The following is a 23,986-nucleotide window of genomic DNA, read 5'->3' as shown; positions in this document are numbered from 1 at the left end:
TATTCACTGGTATTGGTTTTACCCGTAACACGGGCTATTTATGCAAGGCAATATTTATGTCATAACCGGTATGTTGACACAACAAGGTTTTCCTCACTTGCACTTAGTCAAAGAGAAACTTTATAGTTGCTAATATCGACGGTGTCATAGCATTACAAGTTAAAAAAACAATCGATCATTTGAACGAAAAAAAGAAGTTCGCTTTTCCGTCTTTAATTTTATTTATCTTATTAAATCCAGAAAATCATCACATTTTACTTTTTGAGTTTTGGAAAATTTAAGTTCTGACTCCTGACTGGAATTTCTTGTTCCACGTAAATATTCAGCTATGATAGTCTAAATAGATATTAACAATACACATTGATAACTCTGTTCCGGGGAACATAGCACACCTAATATTGAAGTTTTTTCCCCCCAAGACATGACAGACAATGAAAACAGCACAAAAGTAAAATATCAAAGATTGGCAACAGACAGCTCTGACCAGGCACCAAAATCTGCAACAATGGCACGCTCATCGCTGTATGCAGCTTGTAGAATCATACTTTATCTGATGAAACTAGTCATCGTGCGATTCTGGAAACTGTGCATGTCATCGTGTCTGATTATCCTGCTGCTTTTCTGGTTCTACGGTGGGGCCGTGTCTCTCATGTTCCTGATGTTTTCTGTCTTTGGTAAGTCCCTATGACTCAATAGGTTGTTTTCTGCTCCGGTACTACTTAAAAGTAACTCGGTTACTTTTAAGTATACTTATAAGTATTTACCCCGGTTACAGAAAGTACCCTGAAAGGCTACCTGCGATACCTCTGGTACTTTTTAGTATATTTTTGTATCCCGGGCTCTTTGTATTATACTTTCTAGTACCCAGGTTGCATTAAATAGTACCCAAGTCTACAATGACATATTGAAAGTCACTAAGTGTATATCAGGGCTTCATTCCAGAAACAGTGTTTTAAATATTCTGTAAAGTCAAGAACAGCAACATTGGATTGACAAACATGTATTGTCAAGTCTTCAGAAAGCTGGGACTTAAGTTTCTGGGGACTTTTAAAGTTGACTTTTGACAATAAAGTAAACTAAGACTTGAGGAGACCAGAATAAAAAATAAACTAACAATAGTTCCCACAAGACTGAGAATTTTGGAAGTGGTCTATATATATGTGTAATTTTTGGTAAACTCATATACATGTATCTTCAATAATATGAATTAAAAAACCCGAAATTCATTTAATTACAAAAAAAGTATGCCGTTTTCCTATATCTTAGTAATACAAAAATAAAAACATGAATGATGCGTTTTTAACAGAGCAACTTAGAATCAGTTCTATGCTCAAACAGGTTTTTGGTAATTAATGTGTTTCTTAAGAAGTATGATAGTAGGAAATGAAATGGAAAAATAAAGCCATAAATTCATGAGTGTGATTCAAATGAGCATCAGCAACTTCCCTACACCTTTGATTTGATAAATTTAACAATTATTGACAACTTACGAGTACCTTGAATATATATATATATATATATATATATATATATATATATATATATATATATATATATATATATATATATATATATATATATATATGAAAACAGTGATTTTTTGTTGAATTTAATATCTTTTCATTGTAGGACTGTTTTACTACGCACAGGATATGGTCCTATACTACCCCAACCAGCCCCCAAATTCTCGCCTCTTTGTTCCGCAACCAGATCCTTCCAAACTTCCGTATGAGAATGTGTTTGTGAAAACAAGAGATGGAGTGAATTTAAACATGTACTTCATAAAACAGCAGGTGAGCAAATACAGGTTTAAACATCTATAATTACAATAATTATAGATAAAAGATACCTGGTATTTTGATAAAAGTAATTATTGAATACAGATCCTTTTTTTGTCACAAATTCATGTTGTCTTGAACACATTCAAGAAACAATATCCGCAACTCCATGTAGTGTCATTGGTTTCTGTATATATACAACTAGTGTCATTGGTTTCTGTATATCTACAACTATTGTCATTGGTTTCTGTATATCTACAACTATTGTCATTGGTTTCTGTATATCTACAACTATTGTCATTGGTTTCTGTATATCAACAACTAGTGTCATTGGTTTCTGTATATCTACAACTAGTGTCATTGGTTTCTGTTTATCTACAACTAGTGTCATTGGTTTCTGTATATCTACAACTAGTGTCATTGGTTTCTGTATATCTACAACTATTGTCATTGGTTTCTGTATATCTACCACTATTGTCATTGGTTTCTGTATATCTACAACTATTGTCATTGGTTTCTGTATATCTACAACTATTGTCATTGGTTTCTGTATATCTACAACTATTGTCATTGGTTCCTGTATATCTACAACTATTGTCATTGGTTTCTGTATATCTACAACTATTGTCATTGGTTCCTGTATATCTGCAACTAGTGTCATTGGTTCCTGTATATCTGCAACTAGTTAGTTAGATAGTTTTATTTGTGTATACATGTCAAGCATTTTACAGTTCAATATAATCAATGCATTACAATATCGTAACATGTTTAGTACAAATACAAATACTTCGATATAGCTAACATTGTAGTTTCAAGTGTAAATGATGCCTTTTATCACAGATCTAACTTATATAACGGCATGATGTATACCGGTACACAGGATAACCCGTAAAGCCTAGACATGTAAACATGAATAAGCTTATTTCCAACGGGGTCCCTGGATTTTGTTAAACAGGTCTTATAAGTGACTATAAATATATAGTTTGTTTCATTTCTTAAGATAAAAACGACAAGATCTTTAAATTATTTCTTTACATATTAAAAAAGTGAGACTTTCAAACGTTGACATGATCATACACAGACTCATACAAATTAGCATAAAAATAAGCAATTTCATAAAATAAAGCAAATCTAAAAGTAAAAATACATGGAATTCTCATCTTCCTTCATTTCATTTAATAGATGTTTCTTAAAAGTAAATTTCGATTTGATGGACTTTATGTTATCAGGTAATGAATTCCAATCCTTAATACCATTGTAGTAAAATGAAGAACTAGTAAAGCCATCAACTTGAGGTACATAAAAATTTAATCTTGATCTATTCCCATATTGATGGACATCTGTACATTTGACAAAATTGTCTTTCATATAGCTCGGGCATTTATTGTAGAAATCACGGATATGGTTAAGTCGAAGTAGCTTGTATCTTTGCTCAATGTTCAATAAACCAAGATCTTCAAAATTCATGACAGTGGTCCCTGTATATCTGCAGCTAGTGTCTTTGGTTCCTTATATCTGCAACTAGTGTCATTGGTTCCTGTATATCTGCAACTAGTGAGTTTGGTTCTTGTAATATTCTATTAGCTTGACTTCTTTCTTGTCAATACAAATGTTAAGTCCTCAATGTCAATTACCGGTATATGTATGCTTCCAAATACCATGTCAACTTGATATTGATAAATTACAGTTATCATACAAACACCTCAGTTTTTTTTATTTATTATTTTTAGCTCGTCTATTTTTTGAAAAAAAATTATGCGCTATTGTCATCACCTTGGCGTCGGCGTCGGCGTCCGGTTAAGTTTTGCGTTTAGGTCCACTTTTCTCAGAAAGTATCAATGCTATTGCATTCAAACTTGGTACACTTACTTACTATCATGAGGGGACTGGGCAGGCAAAGTTAGATAAATCTGGCTTGCATTTTGACAGAATTTTGTGCCCTTTTTATACTTAGAAAATTGAAAATTTTGGTTAAGTTTTGTGTTTAGGTCCATTATATTCCTTAAGTATCAAAGCTATTGCTTTCATACTTGCAACACTTACTAACTATCATAAGGGGACTGTGCAGGCAAAGTTATGTAACTCTGACTGGTATTTCGACAGAATTATGTGCCCTTTTAATACTTAGAAAATTGAAAATTTGGTTAAGTTTTGTGCTTTCATACTTGGAACACTCGCAAACTATCATAAGGGGACAGTAAAAGGACAAGTGCATAACTCTGGTTGTCATTTTTACGGAATTATGGCCCTTTTTTGACTTAGTAACTTTGAATATATGGTTAAATTTTGTGTTTCGATCCACTTTACTTCTTTACTATCAAGGCTATTGCTTTCAAACTTCAAATACTTTCATGCTATCATGAGGTTACTGTACCTGGCAAGTTGAATTTTACCTTGACCTTTGAATGACCTTGACTCTCAAGGTCAAATTATTAAATTTTGCTAAAATTGCCATGACTTCTTTATTTATGATTAGATTTGATTTATACTTTGACAAAATTACTCTTACCTGACATACCACAATATACTCCACCCAAACCATCCCCCGGGCCCTCCCCCCCCCCCGAATTTTTTTTAGATCATCTCACAAATGACCACCACACCCTCACACTATACCCCCCACCCCACCCCCCCACCCCCAATTTTTTTTTTTTGAAACGGTTAAAAACACAAATATTTATTTTTATTATTTTATGTTTGAAATACCGTCCAACCATCGCACCCAAGAATCCCAACCCCCCCCCCTCCCTTCCCCCATCCGAATCCCCCCCCCCAATTTTTTTTTTTTTTTTTTTAAGATCATCTCACAAATGACCACCACACCCTCACACTATACCCCCCCACCCCACCCCCCCCAAATTTCATTTTTTTTTTAAACGGTTAAAAAACACAAATATTTATTTTTATTATTTTATGTTTGAAATACCGTCCAACCATCGCACCCAAGAATCCCCCCACCCACCCCCACCCACCCCCCCCCCCCAATTTTTTTAATTTTTTTACATTTTTTTCGCATTTTTGGACAATAATGTAATAAATGTCCACACACCCACACTATACACCCCTCTTCACTCCACCCCTCCCTCCTTTGTGATTGAAAATGAGAGTCCCTTCACCTTTAAAAAGAAAATAGATGAGCGGTCTGCACCCGCAAGGCGGTGCTCTTGTTTTTACTTTGGAATTTGAACAGGCATTTGGGAAAATAAACTTTTTGAGGTTAAAACACATCATATTCTAAATTCATTTTTGTGTTCACAAATTAAGTACTGGCATGTTAAAAAACAAACTTTTTCGTTGAGTGTTAGGAGAACAATTATGTTGTTCATGCATTTAAATATGTAACAACAAGTATAACAGTAGTTTTTTCGTTCAAAATCAGGGCCGGTATTCTGCCCTATTTCAAATGGAGAAAAGTATATATGTTTCCCTAATGGGACCTAACAATTCCCAATTGAAGGTTTCAACATTTAGTTTGTCTCTCATCCAGTTCTACAAATTACACTTCAGTATTATACTATTGAAAACGCTTTTATTCTCAATTTTGAAGAATTTGTTTGCAAAACAACATTAATTTCCCAATTTTGGTAAAAACAAGGGGATTTTTCAGCCCATTCCCAAATTGGAGTAAAAAAAACACTGTATATACAGGCTTTCCAGCGTTCCTAGTATTTCCTAGTTTTCCTACTTCTTTAAATGTGCTCCTAGTTTTTCCTAGTTTTGTCTAAAACCTCCTAGTATTCCTAGTTTTTCATTAATTTGGCAGTTTTTGGGATAAGGTAAAACTGTCTTTTAATGTGTTTTAGAGATTTTGTTTCAAAATAGGACCTTTAGGTTGTTGAGCTGACAATATTTAGAAGTCTTTGTGGGGTCTGTTGTCACTGGTCACATAGTCTAGCCTTCATAGGTGATACCTAAAAGTTGGACTGAGCTCTGTGATGACTACAAATGAAAACTTATGGCTATATTCTGAAACGTTCCTCCACTTAACCCAACCTCAGTTAAATTTGATCAGTATTATTACACACATGATTTTATCTAACGGTCCCCTCCTTCACTCACATTGGTACTCACAAACGTAAGGACAGCTCGAGGTTCCTCGCCTGAGGGAGGATATGGTGAGGTAGTGAAGTTGTTCCTCGAGCCTCACTCAACGTGTTTTTTTATGCATACCGAAACAGAAGCGCGTACAACTATATGTTTATTTTGTTAGGTTTAGTTTCAAAGTGTGGGTAACCTGAAAAATACGCTATATTGCGGATTTGGAACCACAAAATCTTTTGTAAATGGATATAATATTTACTCTAGAGCACTTTGGTGATGGCTATTTTTTTAAGTTTTATATACCACTTGAATCTTGTGCGCATGAAGTACAAGATGGTAAACAACATTTAATTTGAGGAACAGTTATTGCATCATTTAAGAATAATAATATTTCCATACAGAAACCATTTTGTGGGTATATTTTCACATCTATGTCAGAATATGTAATTTACACATGTATATTGTTGTAAACGAATTATTTTGCTATTGAACGGATTGTATAACAATAGGTGCCCAACAAAACACATTCACGCTTTGTCGACTCCTGCAGCTCTTCTCGACTAAGTAAACACTGTGAATACCAATCTCTTCCTCGACTCAAACGAACCAAAGGCGCCCTCGAGCCTTCCTTAGTTGAGGTTGATTCGAGGTGGAGGTTGAGTGATGTTCTAGAATATAGCCATTAGTCAGCTTAACAGTCCTGTTGTATGAAATACTGTGGTAATCAGGTAGGGAAAAGTCGAAAAGCAATAAACTTCTTAGTTAAGTAACTTCTAGTTTTTTCCAAACTTCCTACATTTTCCTAGTTTTTTCCTAGTTTTTTGTAAATAATTTTCCTAGTTTTCTCCTAGTTTTTTCAAAGGTGCTGCTGGAAAGCCTGTATATAAAAAGAATAGAAAATTCAGACTTGCAAATATATTTGCTCTTTTCCTTTCCCTAGAGTGTTTTGTTCTTGTTATTTTGAAAATTTTGTGAAGTATTAATTTTGTGGTACCGGGTATATGTATACAGCAAAAATCTACCATCAAAACATTGTTCACTCCTTTTATTTCAGCAACCATATGGTTATCCCACAGTGGTCATGTTTCACGGAAACGCGGGCAATATAGGTCACAGGTCAGTTTATATATAGGTTCCACGTCTGTTAATATATAGGTCACTGGTCAGTTAATATATTTTACACATATTCTCAAAGCTTCTCTTTGCTGAAAGTGTTATTTAGACAAATTTACCTTGATTCAGTCAGAATTGGTTTCTCTTTTTATAGTGTGTACCGTGAAACGCCGTGTATAACGTGCACTTTTTTAACCCAAAATTTTATTTTTAAAACTTGATGCGAGTTATACACCACTACAGCCATGAAGAAAGTGGATATTTCATTGGCCATATTTTATAAGTTGTAGCCATTAATTAATAATGCAAAGGGGATATACACATACAGGTGTAAAGTTATTAAAGGGAAATATGCATGATTTGAAATTTATTTTGGTGATGAGAAATTATTAAGGTCCTTATTATACCCCACCAAAAGCGAAGGGATATATAATTGGGCATTGTCCGTCTGTCACAAAATTTATTTTTGGCGGGGGATATCAATTCAATGAATTTTCTTGTTATTTATGAAATGAAAGCTTTGAACTTTGTAGCCTTTGTGTGTAAAAGACAATGCACTATTTCAGGTTACACATGGCTATAATTTCAGGCTACACATGGCTACCTGCCTGTACAGTGTATGCCACTGTAACATACTGATGGTGGAGTATAGGGGCTATGGTCGTAGTATGGGCTCACCATCAGAGTCAGGTGAGTTATTTAGGGCAGACTGCCGAAAAATCTGTAAAATCTGTCAGACGCAATTTCGTAAAAGAAAATTTTTAAGTTATCCCTTTACATGTGAGCATTTCTCACAAAGTGGCCCAATGTATGAAAAGATTCAAATGTCTTTTGAAATGTGTCTGACTTGATGTTACATGGAATATGTCAAGAGTGTCCACAAAATAATAAAAACAAGGCAAATATTAAGGAGTTAAAAGTGTATGGAAATTATGTTTAGCAATGGAAAAGAACAAAAGAGTAATAATAAAATTTCCTAAAGAATCAGGAGAATAAATTAAAGTTGTCTCTTTGTAGAAATTTCAGGTATTTAATATGTTACAATGTGATCGATATTGTCTGAGATGTAAACAAAAAACATGCTATGCATTACTGGTGATGTTTTTTTTTCAATACCATTTTGAATCCATATGTTTAGACATTTTGGTTTTGTGATTTTTGTGTAGGATATATTTTAAAGGCATTGCAGCCCCTCCTCTCCAAACACAATACACTGATATATATATATATATAATATATATGCAAAAGTAATGTATTAATTCATATTAACATAAACTAATAATCTACAGTATAGTTTCCAAAGCTTAAGGATGGATAACTGAATAGTCTAGAATAACTTGCAGTGTTTTTATTTTGTTTAAATTTGGGTCTGGTAGGGGGACCAATTCTAAAGATTTCCACACAAAAATATTTGTGTACATAAGTCTCAGCACTTAATCATCTCAGGTCCAGCTCTATAAGTCTCAACACTTAATCATCTCAGATCCAGCTCTATAAGTCTCAACCCTTAATCATATCAGGTCCATCTATATAAGTCTCAACACTAAATCATATTAGGTCCAGCTCTATAAGTCTCAACACTTAATCATCTCAGGTCCAGCTCTATAAGTCTCAACACTTAATCATCTCAGGTCCAGCTCTATAAGTCTCAACACTTAATCATCTCAGGTCCAGCTCTATAAGTCTCAACACTTAATCATCTCAGGTCCAGCTCTATAAGTCTCAAAACTTAATCATCTCAGGTCCAGCTCTATAAGTCTCAATACTTAATCATCTCAGGTCCAGCTCTATAAGTCTCAACACTTAATCATCTCAGGTCTCAGCCTTAGTCAATGTAATATTGGAATCACTTTTATTCTCAATTTTAAAGTATTTCTTAGGAACAGACCAACAAGACTAGTATCCCAATGCAAAGGGACCGGACCCCATCCCAAAACACAGCCTTGTACAAACCTCAAAGTCCTAGCAAAGTTGTATATAAAGTAAATCATAAAATACTTCTTGCAACTAAGTTTAAGCAGTTGAAGGGCATGTGTACTTACATTTACAGGAAAAGCTTTTTAGAACAACAAAGATATTTATAACCATAATTTATGATTAAATTGTCTTATGCCTCGGTCACACTGTCACGAATCAGAGCTACGAACCAGCTACGAATACTTTTCGACACAGTTCGTAGCTATCCTTACTGGACCGTGGCTCTCTGTACTTGATCCATGATCAGTCGTAGTAGTTTTTGGATGTCCGTAGCGACTCTTGACAAATTTTGAACATGTTAAAAAAATTGCTACGAATTTATCGACCGTAGCGTATCCGTAGCAGTCCGTACTGATCCGTACTAGTTCTTAACGACACGTAGTCGTCCATACCTTTTCGTAGGCCAAAAGATTTTCAATGACTTCTACGGATTGATACAAAGAAGTATGGAGCGGTACGGTTACGCTACGTATTAGCTACGATTAGTCCACTGATATACTACGGAAAGTCACGGTTCTAGTCCGTTTTACTAGGGATAGGCATGAATTTGCAAGATCTTGTACGATGTACTACATTTCAGCACGAAACAGTACGGACATTACGGTCCATAACAATAAATTGCTACTGAAATACATCATTGAAATTATAAAGCAACCGTACTTGCTTTTGTTGAGTTCACAATCATGAACTGCCAGCAAATTGCGTTTGCGATACATTTGTTACACTTGGATATTGATATGGCACAAAATGCAGAGGCCGTAGTCGAGCTGCTTGAAGATATGCACAGAGGTAATAATGATTCAATATCGTATAACTAGTATAGCTTTGTGCTAAAGGTTACGTATTTTTAAATAATAGAATTTGAACTTACTAGTAATACATTTTTTTTAATTATTTGCAGGTAAGTGTCTACCTCATATGCCTTTTGAATCTTGCTCTTACTTTTACGTGATTAAATAATTGTTAAATTAATAGCCGACATAATAAAATACACTATTAATCATTCTTTCCTAAGCCTAATCTATATTTGTACATCAATAATTACATACTTTATCAGGTCAGAGAAGAAAAAGGAGGTGGTGGATAAGAGACTGACTTTTAAGACGACCCGGCTCTTGGTTTTGGATGGAGGAGGTAGACTCTTCCCCAGACACGGCTGATTCCGTTATTTCTGTTACGCGCTGTTGCTGCCGCTTGCGTGTTCTCTTTTTGGGAGACATTATGTGTATGACAATACAAGAGGCTGGGGGCGCCATGTTCAATCGTAGTTCGTTCCTACCTGTCCGTACCAGTCCGTCGCAATTCCCACTGCTTCGTAGTGGACCGTTCTTGTTCATACTTACCCATACTAGACCGTAGCGTATCCGTAGTTAGATCATACTGATTCGCGTAGCAACGTGCTTAATCGCGTCGATCTGTAGCAGTCCTTACCTTTCCGTGTTCGTTTTCCAACATTTTGATGGTAGATTCGTTGTGCTCCATACTGAAATCGTAGCGGCCTACGAATTTTGACCATTTCGTAGTAATTCATAGCCGATTGAATGGTAGCTCATTCATAGCTCTGATTCGTGACAGTGTGACCGAGGCATTATGGTTCAAAATTGTAGTTAAATTATTTTGATTCTTCATGTAAAAATCTTGATTAATTTATAAAATATTAATATTTGCTTAATCAAATAATTGATTTATAAACCTTCCATAACTCGAGCATATTCATTCTTGTACAACCACATATGAAAGAAATAACTATTTACCATATTTTTCGCAGTAGAAGACTTGACTTGTTATTGAGACAGAAGTTGCCTTTGCTTAGTCTTCTGGTGCTTCTTATACTGTTATATGGACAAGTAAAAAAGGCAAATTGCATAATAGCGAAATTGACAACACATACAGATAATTTGTTTTTCTGTTTTAATTAAACAATTTTATTGAGCACTGGCATTGGTTGCACTCTATTAAACAAATAGTATAGGGCTACATGGTAAAAATACAATGTACCATAACTTAACGGTATTTAAATTGGGTTTCAGGTTTATATACAGATGCAGAAACTGGCTTAGAATGGCTCCTCAACCGAACGGATGTTGACAAGAGCAAAATATTTCTGTTTGGAAGCTCACTAGGTGGCGCTGTTGCAATCAACCTCGTTACGTATCCGCGGTACACCTCAGGAGTGACGGGCCTTATTTTGGAAAACACATTCACTAGCCTTCCGGAAATGGCGAAGATGCTGATCAAGACGAACTTGTTGGATATGCTGCCAAGCGTTTGCCATAAAAATCAGGTATACAAAAAGTTGAGGTCATAGCAAAGGTTAGCATTTTATATTTACATCAATAATACATTCTAGTTATTTAAAGAGGTTTTATTGGGGATTGGCTGAATTTATGTTTGAGCACAAAATTCCAATTAAGAGCTTTTGTGATCATCTTTTATCTGTTGTTCATCTTTTGTTGTTTTGTTGTCTGTCATCAATTTTTCCTTATTGTCATCAATATTTATATTTTGAACTCTAGAGGCCATATTCATTGCCTAATCTTCATGATTTTTTTTCAGGAAATTAGACTCTGGCCCGAGATCAAAACTGGGTCATGTGGGGTCAAAAACTAGGTCTCTAGCTAAAAAGCTTGTGAACTCTAGAAGTTATAAAATGTATGCCTAAATCTTCCCAAATTTTGGTCAAAATATAAGTCTCTAGTATATCTTGATTGAGTTCGAGACTGAATCATGTGGGATCAAAAATTGGGTCATCTGGTCAAATTTAAAAAAAGACATGCAGTTGCTCGCAAGGTCACATTAACTGCCAAATCTTCATTAAAACTTGTCAGAACTTAAGCCCAAATATTATCTCAATCGAGTTTGAAACTGGGTCAATCTGTGAAAAACCCAGATCATATGCTAAAATTATAAGAAAAGCATGTGTACACTCTAGAGGCCACATTAATCTTCGTGAAATGTTGTCAAATATTTGTCCCGATGATATATTGGTCCAGTTTGGAACTGGGCTGCGTGGTATCCAAAACTAGGTCACTGGGTCAAAGTAATTAATTAGCTCTTGAACACACTAGCGGCCACATTTGTTGCTAATGAAATGGAAGAGTGTGTTTTCCTCCCATATGTTGTTTCCTCAATTTCAAAATCATACACACCCTTGCATAAATAATGAAATCTATTTTTAAAAAATTAAGTTATAAATAAATCTGCTACGCATGTGACTTATAGATTAATAATACTTGTGTTTCAGTTTTACTCCATCATGAAGATTCAAAAAGTGATGATCCCAACGCTGTTCCTGTCAGGGCAGGCTGATGAACTCATTCCACCGAAAATGATGCAAGATTTATATCAAGTGAGAATCCACTTATCCCTTTACCACTTATGTTTGTATTTTGAACCATTTGAAGTCCCTTAGAATGTAACATTTGATTAAATACCTTTTTTGACTAGATTCAAGTTGAACAGGCTTCATTTCCAACCCTTAGTTACTGCTGAGCAGAGAACAGCATAAAACCTGAACAGAATGCGATCAGTTACCCGCAGGCTGTTCTGGTTTTATGCTGTTACCGGCACATACCGGTAGTCATTAACCAGGTTTTCCGAAGGAAAAAACTGGTTATTAGATTGGCGAATGCGGGCGGGCTAGCTGGCTGGCTTGCGGGCTGGCTGGCTGGCGGGCTGGCGGAAGAAGCTTGTCCGGGCCATAACTATGTCGTTCATTGTCAGATTTTAAAATCATTTGGCACATTTGTTCACCATCATTGGACGGTGTGTCGCGCGAAATAATTACGTCGATATCTCCAAGGTCAAGGTCACACTTTGAGTTCAAAGGTCAAAAATGGCCATAAATGAGCTTGTCCGAGCCATAACTATGTCGTTCATCGTCAGATTTTAAAATCATTTGGCACATTTGTTCACCATCATTGGACGGTGTGTCGCGCGAAATAATTACGTCGATATCTCCAAGGTCAAGGTCACACTTTGAGTTCAAAGGTCAAAAATGGCCATAAATGAGCTTGTCCTGGCCATAACTATGTCATTCATTGTGAGATTTTAAAATCATTTGGCACATTTGTTCACCATCATGGGACGGTGTGTCCCACGAAAGAATCACGTCAATATCTCCAATGTCAAGGTTGCCACGACTAAAAATAGATTTAAAAAAAAAATAACTTACAAAGGGGGTTAATTTTTTTTGGTCATTTCAAAAGTTCAGTTTGAGTTTTCTCCCTTTATCAGATTTTTTTTTCACAATGAAAACCTGGTTTTGTGACAATTTTGTCCCTTGTTTTCAGTTTGCTTCTGAGCGGGAAAGGGCTAAAAGTACCATGTATCAGTACTCTGAAGAAAAAAAGGACACACATTTTGACTGTGAAATACTGAGGCAAAGTTGGTGATCATTTAAGTTCTACTGCACTGTTACGGTCCTTTGTTTGAAAGTTTGATTTTTTAGCTCGGCTGTTTTCGGAGAAATCCCGAGCTATTGTCATAGCCAACTTGTCGTACGTTGTCTGCGTCATGCTAAAACCTTAACATTTTGTTAAGGTTTTGAACATTGGCTCTAAAATCAAAGTGCTTCAACCTACAACTTTGAAACTTAAAGGGGCCTTTTCACAGATTTTGGCATGTTTTGAAGTTTGTCATCAAATGCTTTATATTGATAAATGTTAACATTAAATTTTAAAAGCTCCATGAAAAATAAAAAATAAATATTTTAAAAAGGAAAAAAAATAATTGCCCGATGCAGGGCTCGAACCAGTGACCCCCGGAATCCTGAAGTAAAAACGCATTTGCCAACTGAGCTATCCTGCCAAGCATTCATAAGATGCGTATTTTATACGTTATATAAACAATCTTCGTAGTTTCACAAATTTAAACATCAACAACAGAACTCTCCAAATTATTCAATCGTTTCGCGTTGCAACGCTTTATTGTTTTTAGGTTTTTAAATCGTAAAAAGATGCATATAATAGCTATATTTGACCATGGCAAATGTTCAGTACATGTAATACTGTTTCCTCACAAATACCATAACTAAACCGAACATTTGCGAATCTGAAACAACTGTTTTCAATTTTGTCAATTTACCAAACCGTGAAAAGATCCATTTAATATGTAGCTGCACCTTGATGAGTTTTACATGCCACACCCATTTTCAGGTCACTAGGTCAAAGGTCAAGGTCACTGTGACCACTACAAAAAAAAATCTGACAAGCTTTTATTTATTCAAAACTGCACCCGCAGTCGAGCGTGGCACCCTTTATGCGGTTCTCTTGTTCAACAGTTGTCTCTGCCAGTTAAATGTAGGATTTGATTGAAAAAACAAAGTGTTTTATTTTATATAAAGTTCAAAGGTCAAATGCTTGTCTGGTCCATAACTTTATAATTTATTGTGAGATTTTAAAATCATTTGGTAAATTTGCTCACCATCATTTGACGGTGTGGCGCGAAAGAATAACATCGATATCTCCAAGGTCAAGGTCACACTTTTGAGTTCAAAGATAAAAAATGGCCATAAATGTGCTTGTCCGGGCCATAACTATGTCGTTCATTGTGAGATTTTAAAATCATTTGGCACATTTGTTCACCATCATTGGACGGTGTGACGCACGAAAGAATTACATCGATATCTCTAAGGTCAAGGTCACACTTTGAGATCAAATGTCAAAAAGGGCCATAAATGAGCTTGTCCCGGCCATTACTATGTCGTTCATTGTGAGATTCAAAAATCATATGGCACATTTGTTCACCATTATCAGAGGATGTGTCGCCTGAACGAGTTACATCGATATCTCCAAGGTCAAGGTCACACTTTGAGTTCAAAGGTAAAAAATGGCCATAAATGAGCTTGTCTGGGCCATTACTATGTCATTGATTGTGAGATTTTAAAATCATTTGGCACATGTGTTCACTATCATTGAACGGTGTGTCACGCGAAAGAATTACATCGATATCTCCAAGGTCAAGGTCACACTTTTGAGTTCAAAGGTAAAAAATGGCCATAAATGTGCTTGTCCGGGCCATAACTATGTCGTTCATTGTAAGATTTTAAAATCATTTGGCACATTTGTTCACCATCATTGGACTGTGTGACGCGCGAAAGAATTACATCGATATCTCTAAGGTCAAGGTCACACTTTGAGTTCAAATGTCAAAAAGGGCCATAAATGAGCTTGTCCGGGCCATTACTATGTCGTTCATTGTGAGATTCAAAAATCATATGGCACATTTGTTCACCATTATCAGAGGATGTGTCGCCTGAACGAGTTACATCGATATCTCCAAGGTCAAGGTCACACTTTGAGTTCAAAGGTTAAAAATGGCCATAAATGAGCTTGTCTGGGCCATAACTATGTCATTGATTGTGAGATTTTAAAATCATTTGGCACATGTGTTCACTATCATTGGACGGTGTGTCACGCGAAAGAATTACATCGATATCTCCAAGGTCAAGGTCACACTTTTGAGTTCAAAGGTAAAAAATGGCCACAAATGAGCTTGTCCAGGCCATAACTATGTTGTTAATTGTGAGATTTTAAAACCATTTGGCACATTTGTTGACCATAATTGGACGGTGTGCCGTGCGAAAGAATTAGGTCGATATCTCTAAGGTCAAGGTCACACTTGGAGTTCAAAAGTAAAAAATGGCCATAAATGAGATTGTCCAGGCAATAACTATGTCATTCATTGTGAGATTTTAAAAATGACTCTGTACATTAATTTTGTTCACAGTCATTGGACGGCGTGTCATGCGAAAGAATTCAAGAGTTCAAAGGTCGAAATGGCCATAAATGATAATGGCATAATAATTCTTAAAAATCGCCATAAATTAGATTCTCTTGTTTTGTGAAGACAGCATGCAAAATAGTCTGTGTAATTGCGGCACGTGGGGGTATACATCACGTCTGTGACAAAGCTCTAGTTTTAATACTGGCTCCAGGTCCAAGTTGCTGGGTTGTCAAATACAAATTATAACTTGACCTGAACTTTTAACCCTTTACCACATAGATACATTTTTTTACACATATGTAGTCCATTAGAAATTTAATTTTAATTTAAGGCCTTTCTTACTAAATTCAAGTTTTAAAGTTCATTTCCAACCCTTAGATACTGATGAGCAGCAAACAGCATAAAACCTGAACAGACTGTGAGTTACTTGCAGGCTGTTCTGGATTTATGCTGTTTTCACATAGCCATTTTCACTTTGACTTTGAGTGGCAAAGAGCCATTTTCACTTTGACTTTGAGTGGTAAAAGGTTAAATGACATTGTCTGAAGGCTGACAGACTTTTGTGGAGACTAATGTCGTAAGTTTGTTACCGTTGATGATTTTTCATGATGTAGTGTATCACAACATACCTGCCTGTGTTCACATATATGGTGGTGACATAAATATATGAGAAGCATTTGTCCTTTACTGTTGCAGACAATTTTTACTTCGTGACACCAAACTGCCTGCTTTGACAGCCATTTTTTCCCCTTTTGGTAACAGTACCATTACCAACCTAATTGAAAAAAAAAGTGCGAAAAAATCTAAATTGGGAAAATTGGTGTCCTGAAGTCTACTAATTGGAATATTTTTAGCTCACCTGAGCACAATGTGCTTATGGGTGAGCTTTTGTGATCGCCTTTTGTCCGTCGTCCGTTGTGCGGCGTCAACATTTGCCTTGTTAACTCTCTAGAGGCCACATTTATTGTCCAATCTTCATCAAATTTGGTCAGAAGATTGGCCTCAATGATATCTTGGATGAGTTTGAAAATGGTTATGTTTGCTTGAAAAACATGGCTGCCAAGGGGCGGGGCATTTTTCCTTATATTGCAATATAATGGCTATAGTAAAATCTAGTTAACACTCTAGAGGCCACATTTATTGTCTGATCTTCATGAAACTTGGTAAGAAGATTCATCCCAATAACATCTTGGACGAGTTCGAAAACGATGCCGGTTGGTTGAAAAACATGGCCGCCAGGGGGCGGGGCATTTTTCCTTATAAGGCTTTAGTAATACCTTGTTAACACTCTAGAGGCCACATTTATTTTCCGATCTTCATGAAACTTGGTCAGAAGATTTGTCCCAATGATATATTGGATGAGTTTAAAAATGGTAACCTTTGCTTGAAAAACATGGCTGCCAAGGGGTGGGGCATTTTTCCTTACATGGCTATATATGGCTATAGTAAAATCTTGTTAACACTATAGAGGCCACATTTATTGTCCAACCTTCATGAAACTTGGTCAGAAGATTTATCCCAATAATATCTTGGATGAGTTCCAAAATGATGCCTTTTTGTTTAAAAAACATGGCCGCCAGGGGCCAGGGCATTTTACCATATATGGCTATAGGAAAACCTTGTTAACGCTCTAGAAGTCACATTTATTTTCCGATCTACATGAAACTTTGATTAAATATATTTCTTAACTCAGAGCAATATATGCTTACTCGAATATTTCAAATATATCACATAGTGTTTATCACCTTCTTCGTCAACATGGACGAGAAGTTCTTAAGTTGGTAAGACAGGTGATGAAGACTATGTGATATAGTCGAAATATTCGAGTAAGCATATATTGCTCTGAGTTATGGAATTTATTTACTCAAACGATGAATCCAGAGCAAGAGAACAACCTTCATAGTTGAAACTTGGTCTGAAGATTTGTCCCAATGATGTCTGGGATGAGTTTGAAAATTGTTTTGGTTTCTTTCAAAACATGGCCATCAGGGGGCGGGGCATTTTTCTTCAAAAGGCTATATATGGCTTTTGTAAAACCTTGTTAACACTCTAGAGGCCACATTTATTGTCCAATCTTCATGAAATATAGTCAGAAGATTTGTCTTATTGATATCTTGGATGAGTTTAAAAATGACTACGTTTGCTTGAAAAACATGGCTGCCAAGGGGCGGAGAATTTTTCCTTATATGGCTATAGAAAAATCTTGTTAACACTCTAGAGGCCACATTTATAGTCCGATCTTCATGAAACTCAGTCAGAAGATTCATACCAATAATATCTTGGACAAGTTCAAAAATGATGACGGCTGGTTGAAAAACATGGCCACCACGGGGGCAGGCATTTTTCCTTATATGGCTGTAGTAAAACCTTGTTAACACTCTAGATCAAGGTCACATTTACTTTCAGATAATCATAAAACTTGGTCAGAAGATTTGTCCCAATGATATCTTGGATGAGTTTGAAAATGGTTTTGGTTGCTTTAAAAATATGGCCACCAGGGGCGGGGTATTTTTCCTTATATGGCTATAGTAAAACCTTGTTAACACTCTCGAGGCCACATTCATTGTCTAATCTTCATGAAATTTGGTCAGAAGATTTGTCTCAATGATATCTTGGATGAGTTTGAAAACAATTATGTTTGCTTGAAAAACATGTCTTCCAAGGGGTGGGGTATTTTTTCCTTAGATGGCTATAGTAAAATCGTGTTAACACTCTTGAGGCCACATTTATTGTCTTATCTTCATGAAACTCGGTCAGAAGATGCATCCAGATAATATCTTGGAAGAGATAAAAAATGATGCCGGTTGGTTGAAAAACATGGCTGCCAGGGGGCGGGGCATTTTTCCTTATATGGCTATAGTAAAACCTTGTTAACACTCTAGAGGCTACATTTTTTTCCTATCTTCATGAAACTTGGTCAGAAGATTTGTCCCAATAATATCTTGTTATCTCAGGTGAGCAACTTCGGGCCTTTCAGGCCCTCTTGTTGTATTTTATTTGTTGCTAACAAATACTTAAAAATTGATTACTAAGTGTTGTCTAGTTGTCAATATTATATTTACTTAGGTTCAACCCATAGAGCTGCATAATAGGAAAATTAGCTAATTGTTGCTTTTTAGTAAAAAATAAATTAAGTAATTTGGAAACCTTTATTTGGGATTTGTTTTGGACAGCAATTGGTAATTAAAAAAACATTGGGAAAGTGCCATTTTCTGGTCCAATTTTAAGATTGAAAAACATCGCTGATGGAATCTTTGACTTACACTCACAGTCTCACAGCCACCTCGGGAGTTTTATAGGCTTGTTTATTGATGTATCTCCAAAAAATTGCTGAGCTAGTGATAAAGGGCGCTGACACTGTTGTTATTCAATCCATATCACCCAACCTCAATTTTACCTTGACTGCTTTGGAGTATTTTAAATAGGTTATTTTTGTCTTACTGATGCCTTTATCTTCCCCCTTTTATTGGGGGTTAAACCAGCTTTAGGTCCCCAAGACCTAAAACTTTGCCCAGATTTACTAACTGATATTGAAATGTAAAAAATAAAGCCCCTGGTAGTGAGATGGTTAATTTTCGTTTTCTTTCCAGCGTTCAGGTAGTTCTCTGAAACGACTAGTGCCTTTCGAGCGTGGGACCCACAACGAAACCTGCCTGTGCCCAAAGTTTTATGAAACCATAGCGGCCTTTATGTATGAGGTATGTTCTTGCCTCTTTTTTGGGAGCAAGTTGTTTAATTAAAGGGGTACAATTTGTGGGAAAGTTACTTTTCCCCTAAGTATTGATGCATATTCTCATTTTTCACATGTAAGCTTATTTGGTAGCTATAAAATATTGATGGATTGTTAAAAGAAAAATATATTTAAAGGATAAAAGATATTTTTGATACAAGGTCACAGTGGGATTTCCAAAGTTCCTGTTTTTCCCAGAAATTGGACTCAAAAGTGTCTCTTTAAGCTAAAGGCTTTTGACGTGATTGACCTATTAATCAGGATTTTTAAACTAAAAGTACCTATCATTTGAATTTATAACCAACACAAATAGTTTGGCAAATAACCCATAAATGTTCCTGTTTTACACATGTACATAAAGTATTTTTATGCCACCCTTTTTATGCCCCCGGAACAAAAGATCGGGGGTATATTGTTTTTGGCCTGTCTGTCATTGTATGTGTGTGTGTGTCCCAGAACTTTAACCAAAACTTTAACCTTGGTCATTTGAGTGGTGAAAGGTCAAGGTCAAGGTCATCCTTCAAGGTCAAAGGTCAAAAAAACAAATTCAAAAACTTTAACCAAAACTTTAACCTTCTTCATAACTTTTGCAATATTGAAGATAGCAACTTGATATTTGGCATGCATGTGTATCTCACGGAGCTGCACATTTTGAGCGGTGAAAGGTCAAGGTCATCCTTCAAGGTCAAAGGTCAAATTTATGTTTTCAAAGCGACGCAATAGGGGGCATTGTGTTTCTGACAAATACATCTCTTGTTTTGTCTTCTTAGGTAGTCAACCAATCGGCAGGAAAGTCAGACACCGCTGAAGTTGCCATGGAGACCCAAGCAAGTTGATGTGGCGACCAGATCTGTTTGCAGTCCAAATCAGACCACCTGTCAATCAAGAGACGCCTTACAACCTGTCATTAAATTTTTTCATTCATAGTAGATATGGTTTCGGCCTAGCAAATGGAGGGTAATTGGTTTGATCCCAAATGTTTGAACATTCTTAAGGACTCCCCCATGGACAACTTGTACTGGTTCTACCCAGGAAATTGACTAACGAGCTTTTCAATAAGACTTATGCAATTGAGCTAAAATATTCTTAAGGACTCCCCCATGGACAACTTGTACTGGTTCTACCCAGGAAATTGACTAACGAGCTTTTCAATAAGACTTATGCAATTGAGCTAAAATAGTTTGAAATTAAAATTAATTAAGTTTTAATTTTAATAATGATTGACTTCCTTGCACTTTCGCTCATGGGTTTCTCTGATTTTAAACCTAGCTCTTGCCACCTAGTGTCTTATTAAATCCCTGCTGTCATTGGAAACCATCTGATTATGATGAATTTAAATCTTCACAGTTTTTATAATAAGCCTCAAATCAAATATCTGCCATTGTAGTACAAAATGTATGATGATTAAATAAGGTCTTGCAAGTGTTTTTTTAGCTCAGCTGTTTTTGGAGAAAACCCGAGGTATTGTCCTAGCCAGCTTGTTGTCCGCGCCATGCTAAAACCTTTACATTTTGCTCTAAAATCAAAGTGCTTCCACCTACAACTTTGAAACTTCATATGTAGATGCACCTTGATGATTTCTACACGCCGCACCCATTTTGGGGTCGCTAGGTAAAAGGTCAAGGTCACTGTGACCTCTAAAAAATCTGACAAGCTTTCATTTATTAAAACTGCACCCGCAACCGAGCGTTGGCACCTGTTATGCAGTGCTCTTGTAATGGTTTAAATTAGTTTGTTTCTCTTTTTTCTTATTTGAATTTATTAATAAATTTTGAAGTTACATACAAAAATGGCATTGAATTAAAAAAAATACACTACACTATGATAAATGAGTATAAATTACAACAAAATCCCACTAAATATGAAAGTATTTTGTTTCTGATTTTAGTTCTTACAGCAGGGATTATAAATAAACAATAGAGGGGGAGGGTACCACTGAGAGCAGATCAACTAGGCAAGGATTTATCATTAACAAACAGGTGCATGTTGCCTTAGATATGTCGTCCATTTTGCGCGACAACAACAATCTGTATTTTAAACAACCATTTGAAGACTTGATAACCTTAACTGCTATTAATGGACATTTGAAATCATTTTGTGAACTTGGAAGACATATGCTGTGAAGACACTAACGATTATTGTTAAATTAACCAAATCCTGGAAACGTGGTGAAAGACTAGCAATAATTAACATGCCTTTTCTTGTACACCTTTAATTTGACAAAGATTATCTGCTTAAAATGCCAAATTGTGTACATTAAATTGTCAAATTCACATTAATATATGCTAAAAATATCAATTGTTTGTAATAAACCTTTTGATGTAATTAAATGTGTTTTACTATTAAAAATACTTTTAGTCACTTAAATGTAAGTGTCTCACATATGAAAAGTAGTTTATTATAGTGTTTGGTTTTTGTCTAAGCTTTTTTTAAATGTATTTGTTAAAAAAATGTGCAGAACATTGCTAGTTGTGATTTGTTTGGGGGAAAGAAATGCATTTTTCATGAATATGTCCATGGAATCGCCATATTTTAAAGTAAATTTGATAACCATGTATGTAATTTTTAACAATCTGCATGTTAAGTCTTTTCCATGGTTACAAGTTAATTTACACTGTACTGAATTGTAACATGTTCTGATATTAAGATATGCCTTTGCCTTAGAAGTTGCATTGAGCACTGCAAAATGTTTTTTTCCAAAACAGAATGATTTAGATGCTTTTTACATAATCACGCTTAAAATTATGGCTGAAACAAGGAAACTATTCAAAATTAGGAAATGTTATAGCTGTAGAGTTACGTTCTAAACGACAGTGCCTGAAAATGATATTCTTCTAAATTGTATAAAATTCCAAGTTTAAAAACTTACATTTTCTGGGGTTGTTTTGTTTTGTTCTTGTGCAGAACTAACAGTTATTTCTTTAGTTGTTTTCTCAACTAATCACTGGTTTGGTCATTGTTCAAAATGTATTGTCTGTGATATATACATTTTTTGTTTGCAATTTTTTTAGCCAACATGAGCACACAGTTCACTGTGGGCTTTTGTGATTGCCTTTTGTTGGTTATCTTGAACCTTGTTGATACTCAAGAGGCCACATTAATTGTCCAATCTTCGTGCAATTTGATTAGAACATTTTTAGTGTGATAACTCGGCAGAGTTTATAACTGGGTCATGTAAGGTGAAAAACTAGGTCACTTAGTGTAATTAAATGAGAAGTTTGTTATAACTGTACAAGTATAGTCCAATCTTTTAGATATCTCCACGCAGTTTGAATCGGGTCATGTGAGTTTGAATTTTAGGTCACTAGGTTCACATTCACTTCATGGTCCTAATTATCCACAGCTTGGCCTAAATGCGTGAAGCAGAGATTGTTTACATGTTAAGCTTTAGCCACCTTTTTAGCCATCTCTTGCACGATGGTTACATCACATATGTGAAAGCAAGGAACGACAATTCTGCATGGAGATTGGCTGTAAGTCAGTAGTGTAATGGCGGACGTGGAGAGTATTCAGGGGAGATAAGTGGGTAATGACTAAATTTTGGAACGGTCTATAGTCAGCCTTGTTGTGTTATTTCTACCTAAGTGTCATGGTCCTGTTGAAGCTGTGAGCTTCCTGCAATACTAACCTATTTGACTAGAATGAATGAGTCGACCAACTGTATTAAGATCAAATAAGAAAATGAGATAAATTTACTCTTAACTGTGTAACCCAGCCAGAAAAAATCACTTACCACCACATGGATTGAACCCGGGACCTCCCGGTGTAACAGGCCATTTTTTCCCCCCAGGCCACTTTTTCCCCGGGGAAAGAATGGACTAGTATATTTTTTCCCCGGGGAAAAAGTGGCCTAGGCAAATTATTCCCCCCTAGTCCAATTCTCCCCCCCCCCTGATTTTTCATTTAATATATCTTTCTGTGTACACCTTTCGGCCAGTTTTTCCCCCCTGGCCAGTTCCCCCCCCCCCCCACACATTTTAAAAGTAGATTTAACAATAGAATTTGATAGAGTTGCTTATACTGCCTCCACACTCTTATCTTTTATTGTCCCCTACCGGTTTCACCGGAGGGGACTTATGGTTTGCGCTCTGTGTGTCCGTCAGTCTGTGAGTCTGTCACACTTTTCTGGATCCTGCGATAACTTTAAAAGTTCCTCATTTTTTTCATGAAACTTGAAACATGGATAGATGGCGATATGGACATTATGCACATCATTTTATATGCACACCCCTTATCTTTTTTTTTACTTATCTTTTACATTTATTCTTCACTTTTGGGCCAATTTGTCCCCCCTTGCAAGTTTTTCCCCACTACCTTGTAAAAGTAGTTTTAACAACAGAATTTGATTGAGAGTTGCTAAAACTGCCCCCACCCCTTATCTTTTATTTTACTTCTCTTTTACATTTATTCTTTAATTTTCGGCCATTTTTCCCCTGGCAAGTTTTTTCACCTACCTTGAAAATGTAATTTTTACAACAGAATTTAATTGATAGCTGCTTAAACTGCCTCCAAACTCTTATCTTTTATTTTACTTATCTTTTACATTTATTCTTCAACATATAGGGATCACTACTCTGTCTGTCTGTCTGTCCGGAGCATATTTTTAAAAGTACTAAAGATA

The 23,986-nt window shown here is 35.8% G+C and overlaps 1 protein-coding gene across 2 annotated transcripts; it reads left to right on the top strand.

Annotated features, from left to right (window-relative positions):
* Positions 1-40: 40 nt before the first annotated feature.
* On the top strand, positions 41-22,233 carry LOC127858516 (protein ABHD13-like). 2 transcript variants are annotated; one of them, XR_008038953.1, is made up of 9 exons: positions 41-674; positions 1,630-1,793; positions 6,874-6,935; positions 7,522-7,622; positions 10,940-11,193; positions 12,154-12,258; positions 19,226-19,333; positions 20,136-20,322; positions 21,254-22,233. XR_008038953.1 is itself a non-coding variant. In XM_052395716.1 (8 exons), exons 1-8 carry the CDS (start codon positions 422-424, stop codon positions 20,199-20,201), a joined length of 1,113 nt encoding a protein of 370 aa, XP_052251676.1. In that variant the 5' UTR covers positions 41-421; the 3' UTR covers positions 20,202-20,449. The 2 variants fall into 2 exon arrangements, 1 of the variants encoding a protein (XP_052251676.1); XM_052395716.1 differs by lacking the exon at positions 21,254-22,233 and having other exon boundaries at positions 20,136-20,449.
* The last annotated feature ends 1,753 nt before the right edge of the window (positions 22,234-23,986 follow it).

The sequence above is a fragment of the Dreissena polymorpha genome, chromosome 14 (genome assembly GCF_020536995.1).
Source record: "Dreissena polymorpha isolate Duluth1 chromosome 14, UMN_Dpol_1.0, whole genome shotgun sequence".
Lineage (NCBI taxonomy): Eukaryota > Metazoa > Mollusca > Bivalvia > Myida > Dreissenidae > Dreissena > Dreissena polymorpha.
The sequence above is the reverse complement of the archived record's forward strand: the minus strand, read 5'-3'. Positions and strand labels throughout refer to the sequence as shown.

Excerpts from the sequence above, each read along its gene's own strand:
- LOC127858516 (XM_052395716.1), top strand. The coding sequence starts at position 422 with ATGACAGACAATGAAAACAGCACAAAAGTAAAATATCAAAGATTGGCA. Across the intron at positions 12,259-19,225 it reads TGATGCAAGATTTATATCAA|CGTTCAGGTAGTTCTCTGAA; the intron begins GTGAGAATCCAC and ends TTTTCTTTCCAG. Across the intron at positions 19,334-20,135 it reads TAGCGGCCTTTATGTATGAG|GTAGTCAACCAATCGGCAGG; the intron begins GTATGTTCTTGC and ends TTGTCTTCTTAG.